This window comes from Thamnophis elegans, chromosome 6, assembly GCF_009769535.1.
Source record: "Thamnophis elegans isolate rThaEle1 chromosome 6, rThaEle1.pri, whole genome shotgun sequence".
NCBI lineage: Eukaryota > Metazoa > Chordata > Lepidosauria > Squamata > Colubridae > Thamnophis > Thamnophis elegans.
Genome location: NC_045546.1, coordinates 160,619 through 173,653, shown reverse-complemented (window position 1 = coordinate 173,653; position 13,035 = coordinate 160,619). Strand labels below are relative to the sequence as shown.

At 60.1% G+C, this 13,035-nt stretch overlaps 1 protein-coding gene across 1 annotated transcript; it reads right to left on the bottom strand.

Annotated features, from left to right (window-relative positions):
• Positions 1-2,604: 2,604 nt before the first annotated feature.
• On the bottom strand, positions 2,605-11,063 carry LOC116510526 (FH2 domain-containing protein 1-like). The gene is made up of 10 exons (XM_032220124.1): positions 10,079-11,063; positions 6,876-6,937; positions 6,686-6,788; positions 6,518-6,603; positions 6,334-6,434; positions 6,061-6,131; positions 5,735-5,842; positions 3,804-3,874; positions 3,370-3,649; positions 2,605-3,219 (listed from the first exon to the last, which is right to left on the bottom strand). Exons 1-10 carry the CDS (start codon positions 10,466-10,468, stop codon positions 2,671-2,673), a joined length of 1,821 nt encoding a protein of 606 aa, XP_032076015.1. The 5' UTR covers positions 10,469-11,063; the 3' UTR covers positions 2,605-2,670.
• Positions 11,064-13,035: the final 1,972 nt, after the last annotated feature.

Genomic DNA, 13,035 nt, shown 5'->3' with positions numbered 1-13,035 from the left:
GACGTAAAGTGAGCCTTTGCAGGAAGCAACTTGGTTCATGCTGGTCAGTTTACCTTCTGAAGCTCCGTTCTGACTCTGTGCTCCGTGTGGCCTTGCCAAGCTAATTGCCAGTTAAGTCTTTGGTAGCATGTCAAGAAAGATAAGGCTTATCAGCCTTATCCCGAAAGACTTTGGCAGAGTCCTACCAAGACCTTTGGTAGGACTCTTGAGAACTAATTGGGACTCATTACAGGCTGTGAATGAACGTAATTCACAGCCTTTTAAATAAAAAGAGGGGTTTTGGGACTAAGCGTGTGCTTTTTACTGTATCAGGAAGCCCAGGTCAGAACAACTCTCTCACCTGCACTCTAGAGGGGAAACTCCCCCATTATGGGCTGGGCAGCCCAGGAGGAAGAGAGGGACCCTTGTATCAAAAGTAAAAACACTCTTCAGAGTCACTTTGGAGGCCCCTCTCACAAAAACACCCTGCAAGAAAGCAAGATGAAAAACAGCCAAAGCCCTTCCCTTCTTCCCCAGGCCTGGTAAGGAAATTCTCCCCCTTGCTGGAAGCCAGGGAGGTTGGGGGGGGGGACGGGCTTGCTCAGCCCAACAGCTGCAAGAAGGGATGCTTCTGCCTTTCAACCTTCAGGAGAAAGGAACCAGCCGGGGAGGGCTCTGGGGCTGCACAGGCCAGAATCCTGCCAGTCCTGATCCTTCCTGTCACCCTCTATGGAAGCAAAGGTTGGAGTCTGAAGAGGAAGTTAGGAAGAAGAGTGACGCCTTTGACTTTTGGCCCTGGAGGAGATTCCTGAGATCAACACCCAGAAAAAACAGCTCAGCCTGCGGGACGAAGGGCCCTCCGGGAGCCTGTGGCCAGGAGAACAATTAGGCCACCTTTGGACTCGGTGCATGAAGACCCAGCGGCTCTCTGGAGAAGGCGCCGCAGCTGGGAAGGAAAGGAGGGAGGGGAGGGGGTAATAGGGACAGGTGGCCATGGAGAGAAATCGCCCCGGTCGCGAGGAAACGATCCGCCACCCGCATCAATCGGGGGGTCGTGCCTCAGTCTTGAGGCAAGACTCAGCGCCGCAACTCCCGACGCCGGGCGCCCCTCGGGGAAAGCGGGAAGGCAGCCCAATTAGCGATCGAACAGCTGTGGCGGAGCCGCCTTCCGAAGCCCGACGCAAGGCTGAGACACGGCCGCCGGGCATGCAGTTTCGCGGGAAGCCCAGAGCTGGGCTGCCGAGGGTAGGGGGGACGGACGGACGCAGAATCCCTTCCAAAGCTGCCACGCCGGCCCACGAGGCGCTTTCGGGCAGCATGGGACGAGAGAAGCGGACGCCGCCCCGGCCGTTCTCTTCCTGCAGGCGCCCGGCCTCGGGCGAGAATGTGGCTCGACTGGTGCCGCTCGCCCGGCGAGTTGCGCCTTCTCCACCCGCGCACCTGCCCCGAGGGCCGACGCCTTCCCGCCTGGCCCTGCTGCTCCGGGGGCTCCGCGACCAGAAACGCCGCCGAGGCGTCCCGCGAGCCCGCTCGTCCGTGGGCAGCGGCAGCCGGAGCGAGGAGGAGGGTGCGCGCACAGTCGGGGGCTTTCCACCTGCCCGGCCACTCCCGAAGAGCCCGGCAGCCGTCTTTCCTGCGGCTCCCGAGCAATCCGGCGGGAGAGCCCGGGCAGGACTGCCCCGGCGCCCGGCCCACCGCCGGCCTCACGAACAGGACCGATACCCGAGCGCCGAGCCGACTCACCTGTAGAGGCCTCCGCCGCGAGAGGCCACAGGTAGCGAGCAGCGCCGGCGCCTGCTCCCCGCTTCCAGAACTCGGGATGGCAGCCCGGAAGCCGCCGCCCTGCCAAGGCCGGCCCCGCCGCCGGCTCCCTCGCGGACCAGCCCTGCCCCGGAGCAGAGGCGGCGCTTCCCGCCGGGAGGACGCCTGGCTGCCCCGCGCTGTACTTCTCTTCTTGCGAGATGCGGGAAGGTGAAGGGCCGCTACTGGAGGGGCCACTTGGGGATTGCTGGGGTGGCGGCTGCTGTTCTTGGAAGCGGGATTCCCAAGAACCTTCCCCGAGCTTCCTGGGGTGGGGGTGGGGGTGGTCCAGAGGGGAAAGCTGTTCCGCCTGCAAGCAGCTCTCGGCGGAGGAGGAAGGATGAAGCTAGACAGGGATGATGGCCAGCCTGTCACGGGTGGCATTTCATTTGTGATCTCGAGGCCCTGGGGGTCCTGCTCCTGTCCGGCCTATCTGGAGCCTGTCAAAGCAGGGGAGAACAGGGCGTGCTTCCCCCCCCCCCTTTGGAGGGGCTGCAAGGCCACGCAAACACCCTCCAACGTTTCCAGGCCTCGGGCAATCGGGGGCTGCTTAGGATCCCATTTCAGAAAGGATTTTACAATTAAAAACTATGAATTTCTGATGCACCTCTGAGCATCAAGGATACACCCTCAGATCCCCAGTGGAGCCCTGGGCCAGAGGACCCTGGGGTGAGCTTTTGTTTGGGGCTTCCACGCCAGGGCAGGCGAGTGTGGCTCAGATCACACAAGGCAAAGGTCGAGTTGAAAAAGGTTTATTGAATGTAAACAAAGTGGTCCCTTAACACCACTCAAGGCACAGAAACGGGAAGGTTAAAACAGCCCCCCCTGTCTGGCCCCCCACATGGAGGGAACAGGAAGGACTGGGGGGGGGCACAGGGACCCAGCCTCGAACTAGGAGGGGCTGCGGGGCTTCTCCCCGACACTAAGCCGACGCAGGAATCCCACCAGGCTACAGACCTCCTTGGAGGTGGGGGACGAGGGGCTCTCTGGCCCCTTTGCTTGGAAGAGGGCAGGCAGGCGGAAGGTGCTGGGGGAGAGGGGGCCCTGGGCGGAGGCAGGCAGGGCTGGGGGGCTGCTGAACAAGGCCTTGAGGCTCTGACCAAAGCCCCCGGCCTTCTTGCTACGGCTCGGGGGGGTTGGGGGAGGGGGCTGGGGGACAGCCTCCAGGGGCTCAGGGCACGGGGACAGCACGGTGAGGGTGTGGCGCCGGTTGAGGTGCTGGGGCCTCGCTGCAGAGGGGCGAGGACCTCGTGGGGGGCGGCTGCGGCGGCCAGAGGGGGGAGTCCAGAGGGCAAGCAGATCCAGGTCCAGGTCCCGCAAGCCAGGATCCTGGGAGGAGCAGGTGGCAATGGAGCGCCGCTTCTGCTTCGCCTGCTTGGTTTGCTCCTGCTGCCTCCGCTGCTGCTCTCGGTGCATGGCGGCCTCCCGGGCCTGGTTCTCCTGTGGGGGGGGGGGGTGAGGAGCCCAAGGGAGAGGTGAGAGAATTCCCCCCTCCTCAGCCTTTCAGGCGGCCTCTGTGACCCACGCTCCCTTGGCGGTGGGGAGACAGTCACACCGAGGCGGGGGGGGGGGCAGGCCGGCCAGCCCTACCTCGATGGCTGTGAGGAAACGCTCCCCAAAGGCGTGGAAGATGCCGCAACACTCGGGCAAGCGGAAGGCCTCGGGATCTTCGCAGAGGAAGTCGGCGAGCCTGGCCGTAGCCCACTGGAGGTCTTGCTGAGCGGCTTTCACGGCCTCGAGTCGCAGCTCTGCCGTGTGCAGGAAGGGCCCCATCTGGCCCTCCAAGCCCAGACCCTCCAGGTCCCCCCGAGCTCCCAAGAGACGCTGCTCCAGGCTCTGCAATTCCGCCGCCACCTCCTGGCCATCGATGCTGCCGAGGAGAGCAGCCGTCACGGGCCTGTTCTCAGGCAGGCAGGCAGGCAGCAGCAGAGCAGGCAGAGCGGCCTTGCCCATCTCCTCGGCCCTGCAAGGTGGGTCTGATCCGGCCTCCCCCCCTCCAGGGTCTCCTCCATCGCCTTCCTTACCGTGAAGCAGGGGCTGCGTGCTGGAGCTTCCGGGGAAAGTGCAGAAGGCCGGGGTCCTTCCTCTCAGCCTCCTGGAGAGGAGACAAAGGCAGCTGCAAAAGGCGTCCCCTGTGGCGAGACCCGAGGGGGCAGTGTCTGCTCCAAGCCCCCTTCCCCTGCTCTCACCCAAGCCCCTTCTTTGGCCCAGAAGGATTAATGCTCATTTCAGCCCATCATGTGGGCAGGGATTTGGAAATGGTTGAGCCCACTGGACCTCTCCCCATGAAAAGCGTCAGAAGGGGACCCCCTCCCCCTTCCAGAGGACCTTTAAAAAAAGAGACCCATCTGGAGGGCGCATTTGAGCGATTGCCCACCTCCCTACCCACTGCACTGAATCTGCCTGGAAACCCCATCTCGTCTCCTAAGAGCCCGAGACAGTGCCAGGCCAAGGCGTGGAAGGGGGTTCCTTTAGGGTCCCAGGGTCCTTCCACTTCACCCCTCAGAAAAGCTGCCCTGCAACCCATCCCCCCCTTCCCCCCCAGCAGAGGCAGGTGAAGGTGGTTGAGGTTTATTGGATGTATATGCCGCCCTTCTCCCAAGGACTCAGGGCAGCGTACAACATAAATGAAAACACATATTACAAGAATTAAAAGGGACATTAAACAAAGTATAAAAAAACCCCAATTGATACTTACAATAAAATTTTAAAAATTAAAATTAACAACCAAATTAATCCTGTATTTTATTCTGTTCAGGCCAGGCCGGCTGGCTGGAAAAGCCAACTTTTTAGGGCGCGTCGGAACAACCAGAGGTCGGGGATTATGCGAAGCTCCGGGGGGGGGGGGGGGCAGCTCATTCCAGAGGGAAGGAGCTCCCACAGAGAAGGCTCTCCCCCTGGGGGTCGCTAGCCGACACTGTCTGGCCGACGGCACCCTGAGGAGGCCAACTCTGTGGGATCGCACTGGACGGTGGGAGGCTACTGGTGGCAGTAGGTGGTCTCGCAGGTACCCTGGGCCTAAGCCACGGAGCGCTTTAAAGGTGATACTTAGTACCTTGAATCGGGTGCTCTTCAAGGGCAGCCCCATGTAGAGAGTTGCAGTAGTCCAGGTGAGAAAGGACAAGGGCGTGAGTGACTGTGCACAGATGCGCCTCGGGGCCGATCCCTGTCCTCCAGTCAACATGGACTGTGACCGATCCAACAGGTAAGAGGATAACCACCGCAAAACGGTGCCCCCCCACTCCCAACCCCCCCGAGTCATCGCAGTAGGATACCATGGTCGATGGTATTGAAAGCCGCCAAGAAGTCTAATAGGACCAGGACAGAGGAGCAGCCCCTGTCCTGGGCCCGCCAGAGATCATTGACCAACGCGACCAATGCCGTCTCCGTGCTGTATCTGGGCCTGAAACCCGACTGAAACGGATCCAGGTAGGCAGCTTTATCCAGGGACTGGGGAAGCTGACGTGCTACCACACTCTCGACAACCTTTGCTACAAAGCGAAGGTTGGAGACCGGACGATAGTTGGCTAAAGAGGCTGGGTCCAGGGAAGGCTTCTTAAGGAGGGGCCTCATCACCGCCTCCTTCAAGGCGGTGGGAAAGAACCCCTCTCTCAATGAAGCGTTGGTAATCGCCTCGTGTCACCTCCTGGAAAGCCGAAACTAACCAAGAGGGACACAGGTCCAGCACACAAGTGGCAGCACTGAGTCTCCCCATAATTCTGTCCATGCCCTCGGGGGTCACAGGGTCAAACTCATCCCAGATAGTCTTCGGCCCCCTCTTGGCCAGTCCTAAAGGCCAGAACCACCAACCTCCTGGAGCAGCTTCTCAAGGCAGCCACAGCACAGCTTCCTCCACGGGGGAGGGTCACCCTGCCCCCCTCCAGGGCTCCCCTTTGTATTCTAATCTCTTCCCAGGGCTCCTCCCTCCCTCCCAGCCCCAGGCCCAAATCCTCACCAAGGCCAGAAAGTGAAGGAGGTCCATGCCAGGCTGGTTGCCTCTCGTGTCTGGCAACCGCAGGAGGGACGAGATGTGAAAACCGCAGGCAGACCCGGCATAGCCTCCCTGCAGGAGGGGAAGGGAGGGAGGGAGGGTGGGAGGGGGCAAAGGGGGTCAGGTGCCTGCACCACCCACCCTCGAGAGGCCTGAAGGCAGCCACGCTCTCCGGAGCCTGGCCAGATGCCTCCCCCACTTGGGGCACCAGCCAGCTGCTTCCTCAGGGGACCGAGTCCCCAAGAGCCACAGCCCCCCAGGAGCCCCCAAGAGGAGCCCCAAGAGGTCACCTCGTTTAGGTAGTTCCCCGTCTCCAGCACCAGCCGAAGGAGGTCGTGAAGCTCTTCGCAACCCAGCAGCTCTGTGGAAGGTAGGAGGGGAGCTGAGCAAGGGGGAGGGCAGCCTCCGCCCCAGCAGGACCAAGCAGAGGCCCCGGCTGGGCCCCCTCCCCTCCCCGGATGATGGGCCCCAGCCTGGCCCCCACACGGAGGACAGAGGCCCCTTGCAGTTGCACCTCCTCCTGGTCAAGGGGGGTAGGGAGGAGAGAGCCAGGCTCCGCGCACCCAGGGCAGCCTCGGTCAGGGTCTGGATGGCCGACTGGAGGGCGCTGAGCTGGGGGAGCAGCTGCAGCTTCAGCACGAGGATCTCCAGGCGACGGGCGTAGCTGGAAGACAAGAGGGGGGGTGGGGGGGCTGTCCAGCAGTACTTTTAGAATGGCGCCCTCCATGCCCAGACCAGCCCCCTCACCTGGGCACTTGGACGAGAAGTAGCGCAAAGACCTCGGCCTCCGAGAGGCGGCTCCGGTCACCCTGGAAAGACTCCAGCTTTTCCACCTTCCCAGGAGAAACAACGGCAATCACGAATCTGTCCAGGGGGCAAGAGCCCCTCCGCTCCTCCCCCGAGGCCCCCAATCACCTCCTTCCCATCCGGAAGCATCTTAAAGAGCTCCAGCAGCTTCTCCGGCCCATAAGGGACTCCTGTGCCATGGCGGATATCAGCCACGATGTCTTCAACTGGCCTGGGGGGGGGAGGGAGAGCTTCCTCGTGACTTGTTCCCCCCCCCCCTCCCGCAAGCCTGGGGTCCCTCTTCCCCCTCCCCCCTCACCTCTTGAACTGCTTGAGGAAGATTCCTAGATTCAGGATTTTCTTGGCATCCAAAAGGGAGGCCTAAAATGAGGGAAAGAGATTAGGGGAGGGGAAGGAACAGGGGCTGCTTTTGCCCTCTTGAAAAGAGCCAGGCAACCCTTCTTGAGTGCCACCCCCTGGCAGGGATTCCCCACTTCTCCCGTTGCCCTGCAGACCCCCTGGCGGTAGACAAGAGGAGGAGGAGGAGGAGGAGGAGGAGCCCTGGACCCTGCTCAGTTCCATCTCTGGAGCACCCCCACCCCCACCCCCCTGGAAGAACTGCCAGCATCTTCTTCCCAATACTTTGCACTGGGAGCCGCCCAGAGTTGGTCGAAAGAGGAGTGGCCATATATGCATGTTTTAAATATACACATACTGTACATACGTGCATACATTCTCTGCCAACTGGCATCCACCCCGTCCTTGTTAAAGGCAGCCCTCGGCTGAAAGAGTGCCATTCCATGCCCCCTGTCAAGTACCCAGGTGAAGTCTTTTGGCCCTCCACATTTTGGGGTGTGGGTGAGAGAGAGAGGGAGAGAATCTTGGCAGCTTGGTCTGATTAATCTAGAACTCTTTTTGTCTGCCAGGCGTTGCTCCCATCGGTGGCATCAAAACCCAGGTCAATAACTAACAAAGCCACGAGCAGCACCCACCCCAGGGACCCTCTGGCCGTTCGCTCTTCTCAACCAGAAAGACCCAGCTTTCTAAGCGAAGGAACTATCAGGCTTCCATCTTTCCTGGAAACAAGCAACTGGCAAGAAAACGATCTGCTGCTTTGGCACAGGCTGCTCAGTTCAGGGGTGGGTCGCTGCCGGTCCTCACCGGTCCTCACGAACCGGTTGGTCAACGGACCCGGAAGTAAGTTCCGGAACGCCTGCCCCGCCCCCGACCCTGTAGACCCGGCTCAGAAAAGCAACTCTGGGAAGGTCCTTTGGTGGCGCTGCCTTGTCTTTCAAGCTGCCTCGTTTCCAATGGGGGGGGGGAGAAATTGATATTTTTTGTCCCTCTCCATGGATCCCCACCCCAATTGTTAACGGGGTGGCTATGAAAGACAAGGGAGTGCGACCCGCACTGCATGTACAGACAGCCAAAGGAGGAGCAGGAGAGGAGTTCCAAGCGGGGCTTTTCAAACAGCCAAACTCCTCTCCTGTCCCTTCTTTTGCTGTTTGAACAAGCCGCGTGGGTTGCCCTGCCTTGTCCCGGCTGCCCCGCTGCCCGCCTATGTTTTCCAAGGCACGGAGCGATTCCGGAGCCCATCCGTTACCCCCGTGGAAAACATAAGGACGGATGCACAGCCTGCACAATTACGGCCCCGGAGAGTGGAGAGTCTGGGAAGGAAGCCAGAGGCAGCGGGGCAGCCGGGTCCCTCGCCCACTCTGAGGGAGGGAGGGCCAGTTGGGAGAGGGGCTTTGGTCCTGCTGCCTCTGGTGGACGAAGCTTTACTGGCCCACGGCGGAGATTCCGTCCCTCATCCTGGAGCCTTCAGAACTTGTTCTCATTCGCTTGTGGGCTTGTGTAGAGGCTTCACTCTCCGGGCCTGTAATTGTGCAGGCTGTGTGTGCGCGCGCATATGTTTTCCACGGGGGTCACGGATGGGCTCTGGAGTTGCTCCACGGCGTGGGGCCGTGGCTGGAACACGAGGAACGTGAGGGGGACCAGTGGGGCCTCATCCTTCTGAAGAGGACCTGTCCGCAAAGAGGGCAGATGTGGTGGCATTGGTCTTGGGATGTTCTGCGGAGTCCCCCAGGGAAGAACGCCGCTGCCAGGTACTTTTAACCATATATTTTGCTCCCATGTCTGCAGAATGCTGCAAAAAACCAGGAATACAGGCCAGTTGTTCAGTGTTTCAAATGTGATTGGAACATTCAACAAGGGGACCACAGTATGTGTGTGTGTGTGTGTGTTTCTGTGTCTATGTGTGTGTGTGTGTGTGATGGAGACAGACAGACAGAGGCACAGAGAGATAGAGGGAATGAGAGACAGACACAGAGGGAGGGAGGAGAGAGATACACACACAGAGACAGATAGACAGACAGAGAGACACAGAGAGAGAATCACATAGAGACACAGAGGAAGGGAGGGAAGGAGAGAGAGGCAAAGACACACACACACACACAGACTCACAGAGAGAGAGAGAAAGAGAAAGGAAGGAAGAAAGAAAGAAAAGAAAAAGAGTGAGAGAGATGAAAGAAAAAAGGGAGAGACAAAAGGAAGGAGAGAGAAAGAGAGAGAAAACACATGGCCGGCAAGCCACTCCCACCAGGTCACATGGCCAGCAAGCCACTCCCACAAAGGAGGCCACACCCACAGAGTAGGTTCCAAAAAAATTTGAAAGTCACCACTGGCTCAATGGGGGGGGGGGGCAGGCTGGGGGGAACTGCCCTCTCCCCCCAGAGAAGGGCACTAAGCGTGTTGTGTTAATGTGGCCACAAAGTCTATGGAGAATCAGGGGAGGTCAGTCCTATGAGTCCAGCGATGGGAAAGGTCCCCCCAAGGCTGGATGGCCACTGATACCCCCCCCCCTCAGCCGCCTTTCAACGCCTTCCAGAGGGAAACCCGGGTGGCTCTTGAGCAAAGGAGGCTTCAACCAGCACCCCACCCCAGAGGAGACTCCGATTCCCCCAAGCTCTGAGGATTTGGGTGAGCTCCCACGGCTCAGAGTCCTCTACCTGGCAAAACTCTTCTGAGGACAAAAGGACCCCCTTCCCCCCCCCCCCAGCCCAGCCTATCTTGAGCTGCCCAAAGAGGATCCGCAATGAAAGGCCAGGCGAGGGAGAAGCCAAGAGGCTCTTGGCGCGAGTCCCTCGGGGGCCACGGGGCTCTTCTCGCAAGAGGCTGAATGGGGGGCGGGATTTCTATCGCCTTTCAAATATTCCTTTGCGGCGGGAAGCTTCAAACGTTCTCAGTCAGAAAGAAGCAACTCCGAAGGGAAATGGCTGCGAAGGGTTCGGGCTCCAAGAAGCGACACCAAAAGGCGCCACCCAATCTCGGGGCTGCGCCCAACTCCCCTTCTCTGGCCGGGGAGGGAGAGCTGCCAGACCGCGCCACTCTCTGGGCTGGCTCGGCCCTGCGCTGCCCTGCGTGGCGCACCCTCGGTGAAGCGGCCAGGAAGCGGCCGTCGGAAGAGAGAGCCGCCCAGGGCGCTGCTGCCCAGCAGAGCACGCGGCCCGCCTCCGCCCTCACCTGCTCCGTCGCGGGGAAGGCCCGGAGGCCGTTGCAGGTCGGCTCCGGCCGCTGCCCGAAGAGCTCTTCCAGCAGACGCCGGTCGGGCGTCCAGTCGCCGCGCCGTCGCGCCGCCGTCCAGAGGTTGGAGCGCCCGCGGATGCGCTCCGCCGGAATAGCCTCCCAGTTGAAGTTCCGGAGACGGACCGGGCGCCGCGCGGAGGGCTCCTCGGCCGCCCCCTCGCAGGGCGCGCCGTCGACCAGGCTCACGGCCGGCGGGGGAGGCGGCGGCGGCGGCAAGGAAGGACCCGCGGGGGAAGTGCGGGGAGAAGAGACGGACGAGCTCGGCGGTCCCGGCCGCGTCCACTCCTCCGGCGAGGCCGCGGCGGACGCGCCCTCAATAGTCACCATTGTCGGCAGGGGCGGGGGTGGGGCGCGCGGCAGGAGAGCCCGGCGCGCTTAGGCCGTCCCCTCGGGGCCAGCGGAGGGCGGGCGCGGCGCTCAGGCGAAGGGCCGCGGCGGAGGAGCCTCTGCCACGCTGCCCTCGAAGCGCAGAGGTGGCCCGCAGCAGTCTTCGGGACGCGCCAGCCCCCACCCGGGGAGGCGGGGCGGAGCGGGGCGGGGGGGGTGCGGGTCCGAGGGCGCCGGGGCCTCTTGAGGAGGATGGGCTCGCGGGGAGGGCCGCGCCCAGTCTTTTTTCGAGGGGGCGTCCGGCGGAAGCGGCAGGCAAAGCTCGGGCTTCTCTCGGGGCGGCGGCGGCGGCATCTCCCTCCCCCACCTCGCTCTGCCCTCCGGCCCTGCCCGCCCTGCCCGCCTCCTTTCTGGCCTCTGCTGTGAGGGTCACCTTCCGGCCTGTCTAGCCCGGCCGCTGCCCTCCCCCTCCCCGGAGCTCCGCTGACACCTCCAGCCAAGCTCGCGTCGGGTTCCCGCGAGCGGCTTCCCCGGGGCTTGGCCGGCGAACAAGGCCCAAGGCTCTCCTAAGGCCGGCAGCGGCCCAGGTGACAAAGAGCGGCCGACGGATCCCGCGGAGAAGCAGTTAGAGGAGCGGCCCCTCCGGTGGGCTGTATGGGACCCCGGCTGGCCGGCTAGGATGCTTTCTCTGCCTCTCGAGGGTCTCTCGCCCGCAGGAAAGCCCCTTGAAGGAGGGAGTGAAAAGGCTGGGAAAAGCAGCTGCTTCTCCAGAGGAAGATGGTGGGCAGGAGAGGAAAACGGGGGTCCTGAGATCCCAGGAGGAAAACTGCAAAGAAGGATTGAAAGGGAAAGATCAACCAGGCCTCTCCGGGCAGAACTGAATGGAAACCAAACGCTATCAAGCTCCCCTGTCTGTCACCTTGAACCAGGCTGTAGGGTGGTGCCTCCTGCAACATTTTTGAACCACGGTTAGCCTCAAGTGGGCTAATTTTACCACATGCATCCAAAATTTGGGAGCCATAGAGTTGAAAAATGTTATAAAACTTTCTATGAATAGTACAAAATGTTGTAAAACATTTTCTGTGATCGATTCCTGATGTGTCATGACTAGTTCAACGTGGAGGACTTTTAAGGCAGCCACATCTCTGAACATCTCCCTAATCCTGAATTTCTAAGACCTTTTCTAGTCCAGTCGCAGCTCTGCCCTTTCTGAAGGGATTGGGGAGTCTGTCAAGGAAACCCCTGGAAGGATGGCGGTGGGCGAAGGGGGGTGGTGGGTTGTCCAGTAAAGAAGAAGAAAAGGGATCTGGGCTGAGGATGGAATGCACGGGATGCTTGTACCAGAATAATAGCAACACCTCAGAGAGTGGAATCCAAGCAAATGTTAGTCTCCCAAGAAAAAAGATGCATGGAAGGAAGTTCTGAATGCTAAAAAAAAAGTTGAAAAACTATCAGACTGAGGATGCTGTAACTAGACTAATGTTTAAAAGGGCGTGAGTCACTTATGCACTGCCGTGGCAACTTGTCTAACTCTGTGGCTCTAGCCGTGCCTGGCAATTAGAATAATGCAAGGAATTTTCCTTTTCTATAATGGAACAGTAACTAGAATGAATGCAAAGCCTAAATGGAGATGTGTTTGTTTTGTGAGCCCACAAAGACCTTCAGCAAAATTCCAGCTGAAGGATATCACGATTGAAATGAGAGTACAATATGCCAGGCTGGTAGTGTGCAGACCATGGAATCATAGATTCTTAGTCCTGGAGGGGACCTTGGAGGTCTTCTAGCCCAAGGCAGGATCCTTATATCATCCCAGACAAAGGGCTGATCAATCTTTCCTTGAAAACCTCCAGTGACAGAGTACCCAAATTTCTCCATATTTCCAGGCTGAATCTGAATCTCTCTCTCTCCCTCCCTCCCTCTCTCTCCAGCTTCCACCTGCCCTCAGGGGCTATGAAGAATAAATCCAGGCCCTCTGACAGCCCTTCAGTGGTATGTGAAGACGGCTATCATGACTGGATTTTTGCTCTTCAGTAAGCAAAACTGTAAGAGGAAAGTTTACTGTTCTATTGATTTAGAGAAGAAGTCAACGACTTGCAACCTGCAGGCCCAATTCAGCCCACCGCCTGTTCTTGTATGTCTGCAAGCCAAAAACAGACTGGTGGGGAGCAGATGGCTAGGCCTTGGGGCAGTGGCAGCCTATCAGCAGTCTCCCGGATGGCTGATGCATTTCTTAGCTTGGAGACCTGCCAGCCCAGCCGTGCCCACAGGTGAAGAGGGATGGGATCTGTCTGGAGGAGGAAAAGCTTGCTGACAACCCCCCCCCCCACACACACACTTAAGAGGAGCAGGTGGTGGCTGTTCCCAGGATGACGGGGGCCTCCTGGCCCCTCAGCTTTACAGCAAGTCCCTCATGAGAAACAAGCTTGGAAGCTAGCAGGGAGCCAGAATGGGTGCCCAAGCTGTGAGCAGACCTAACCACCTCCTGCCAAAGAATAGCTGGGGGGGGGGTGTCTCTTTATGGCTCCCTTCCAGGGACCCTCCTCCAGGATCAGGTGCCCCAAGAGCCT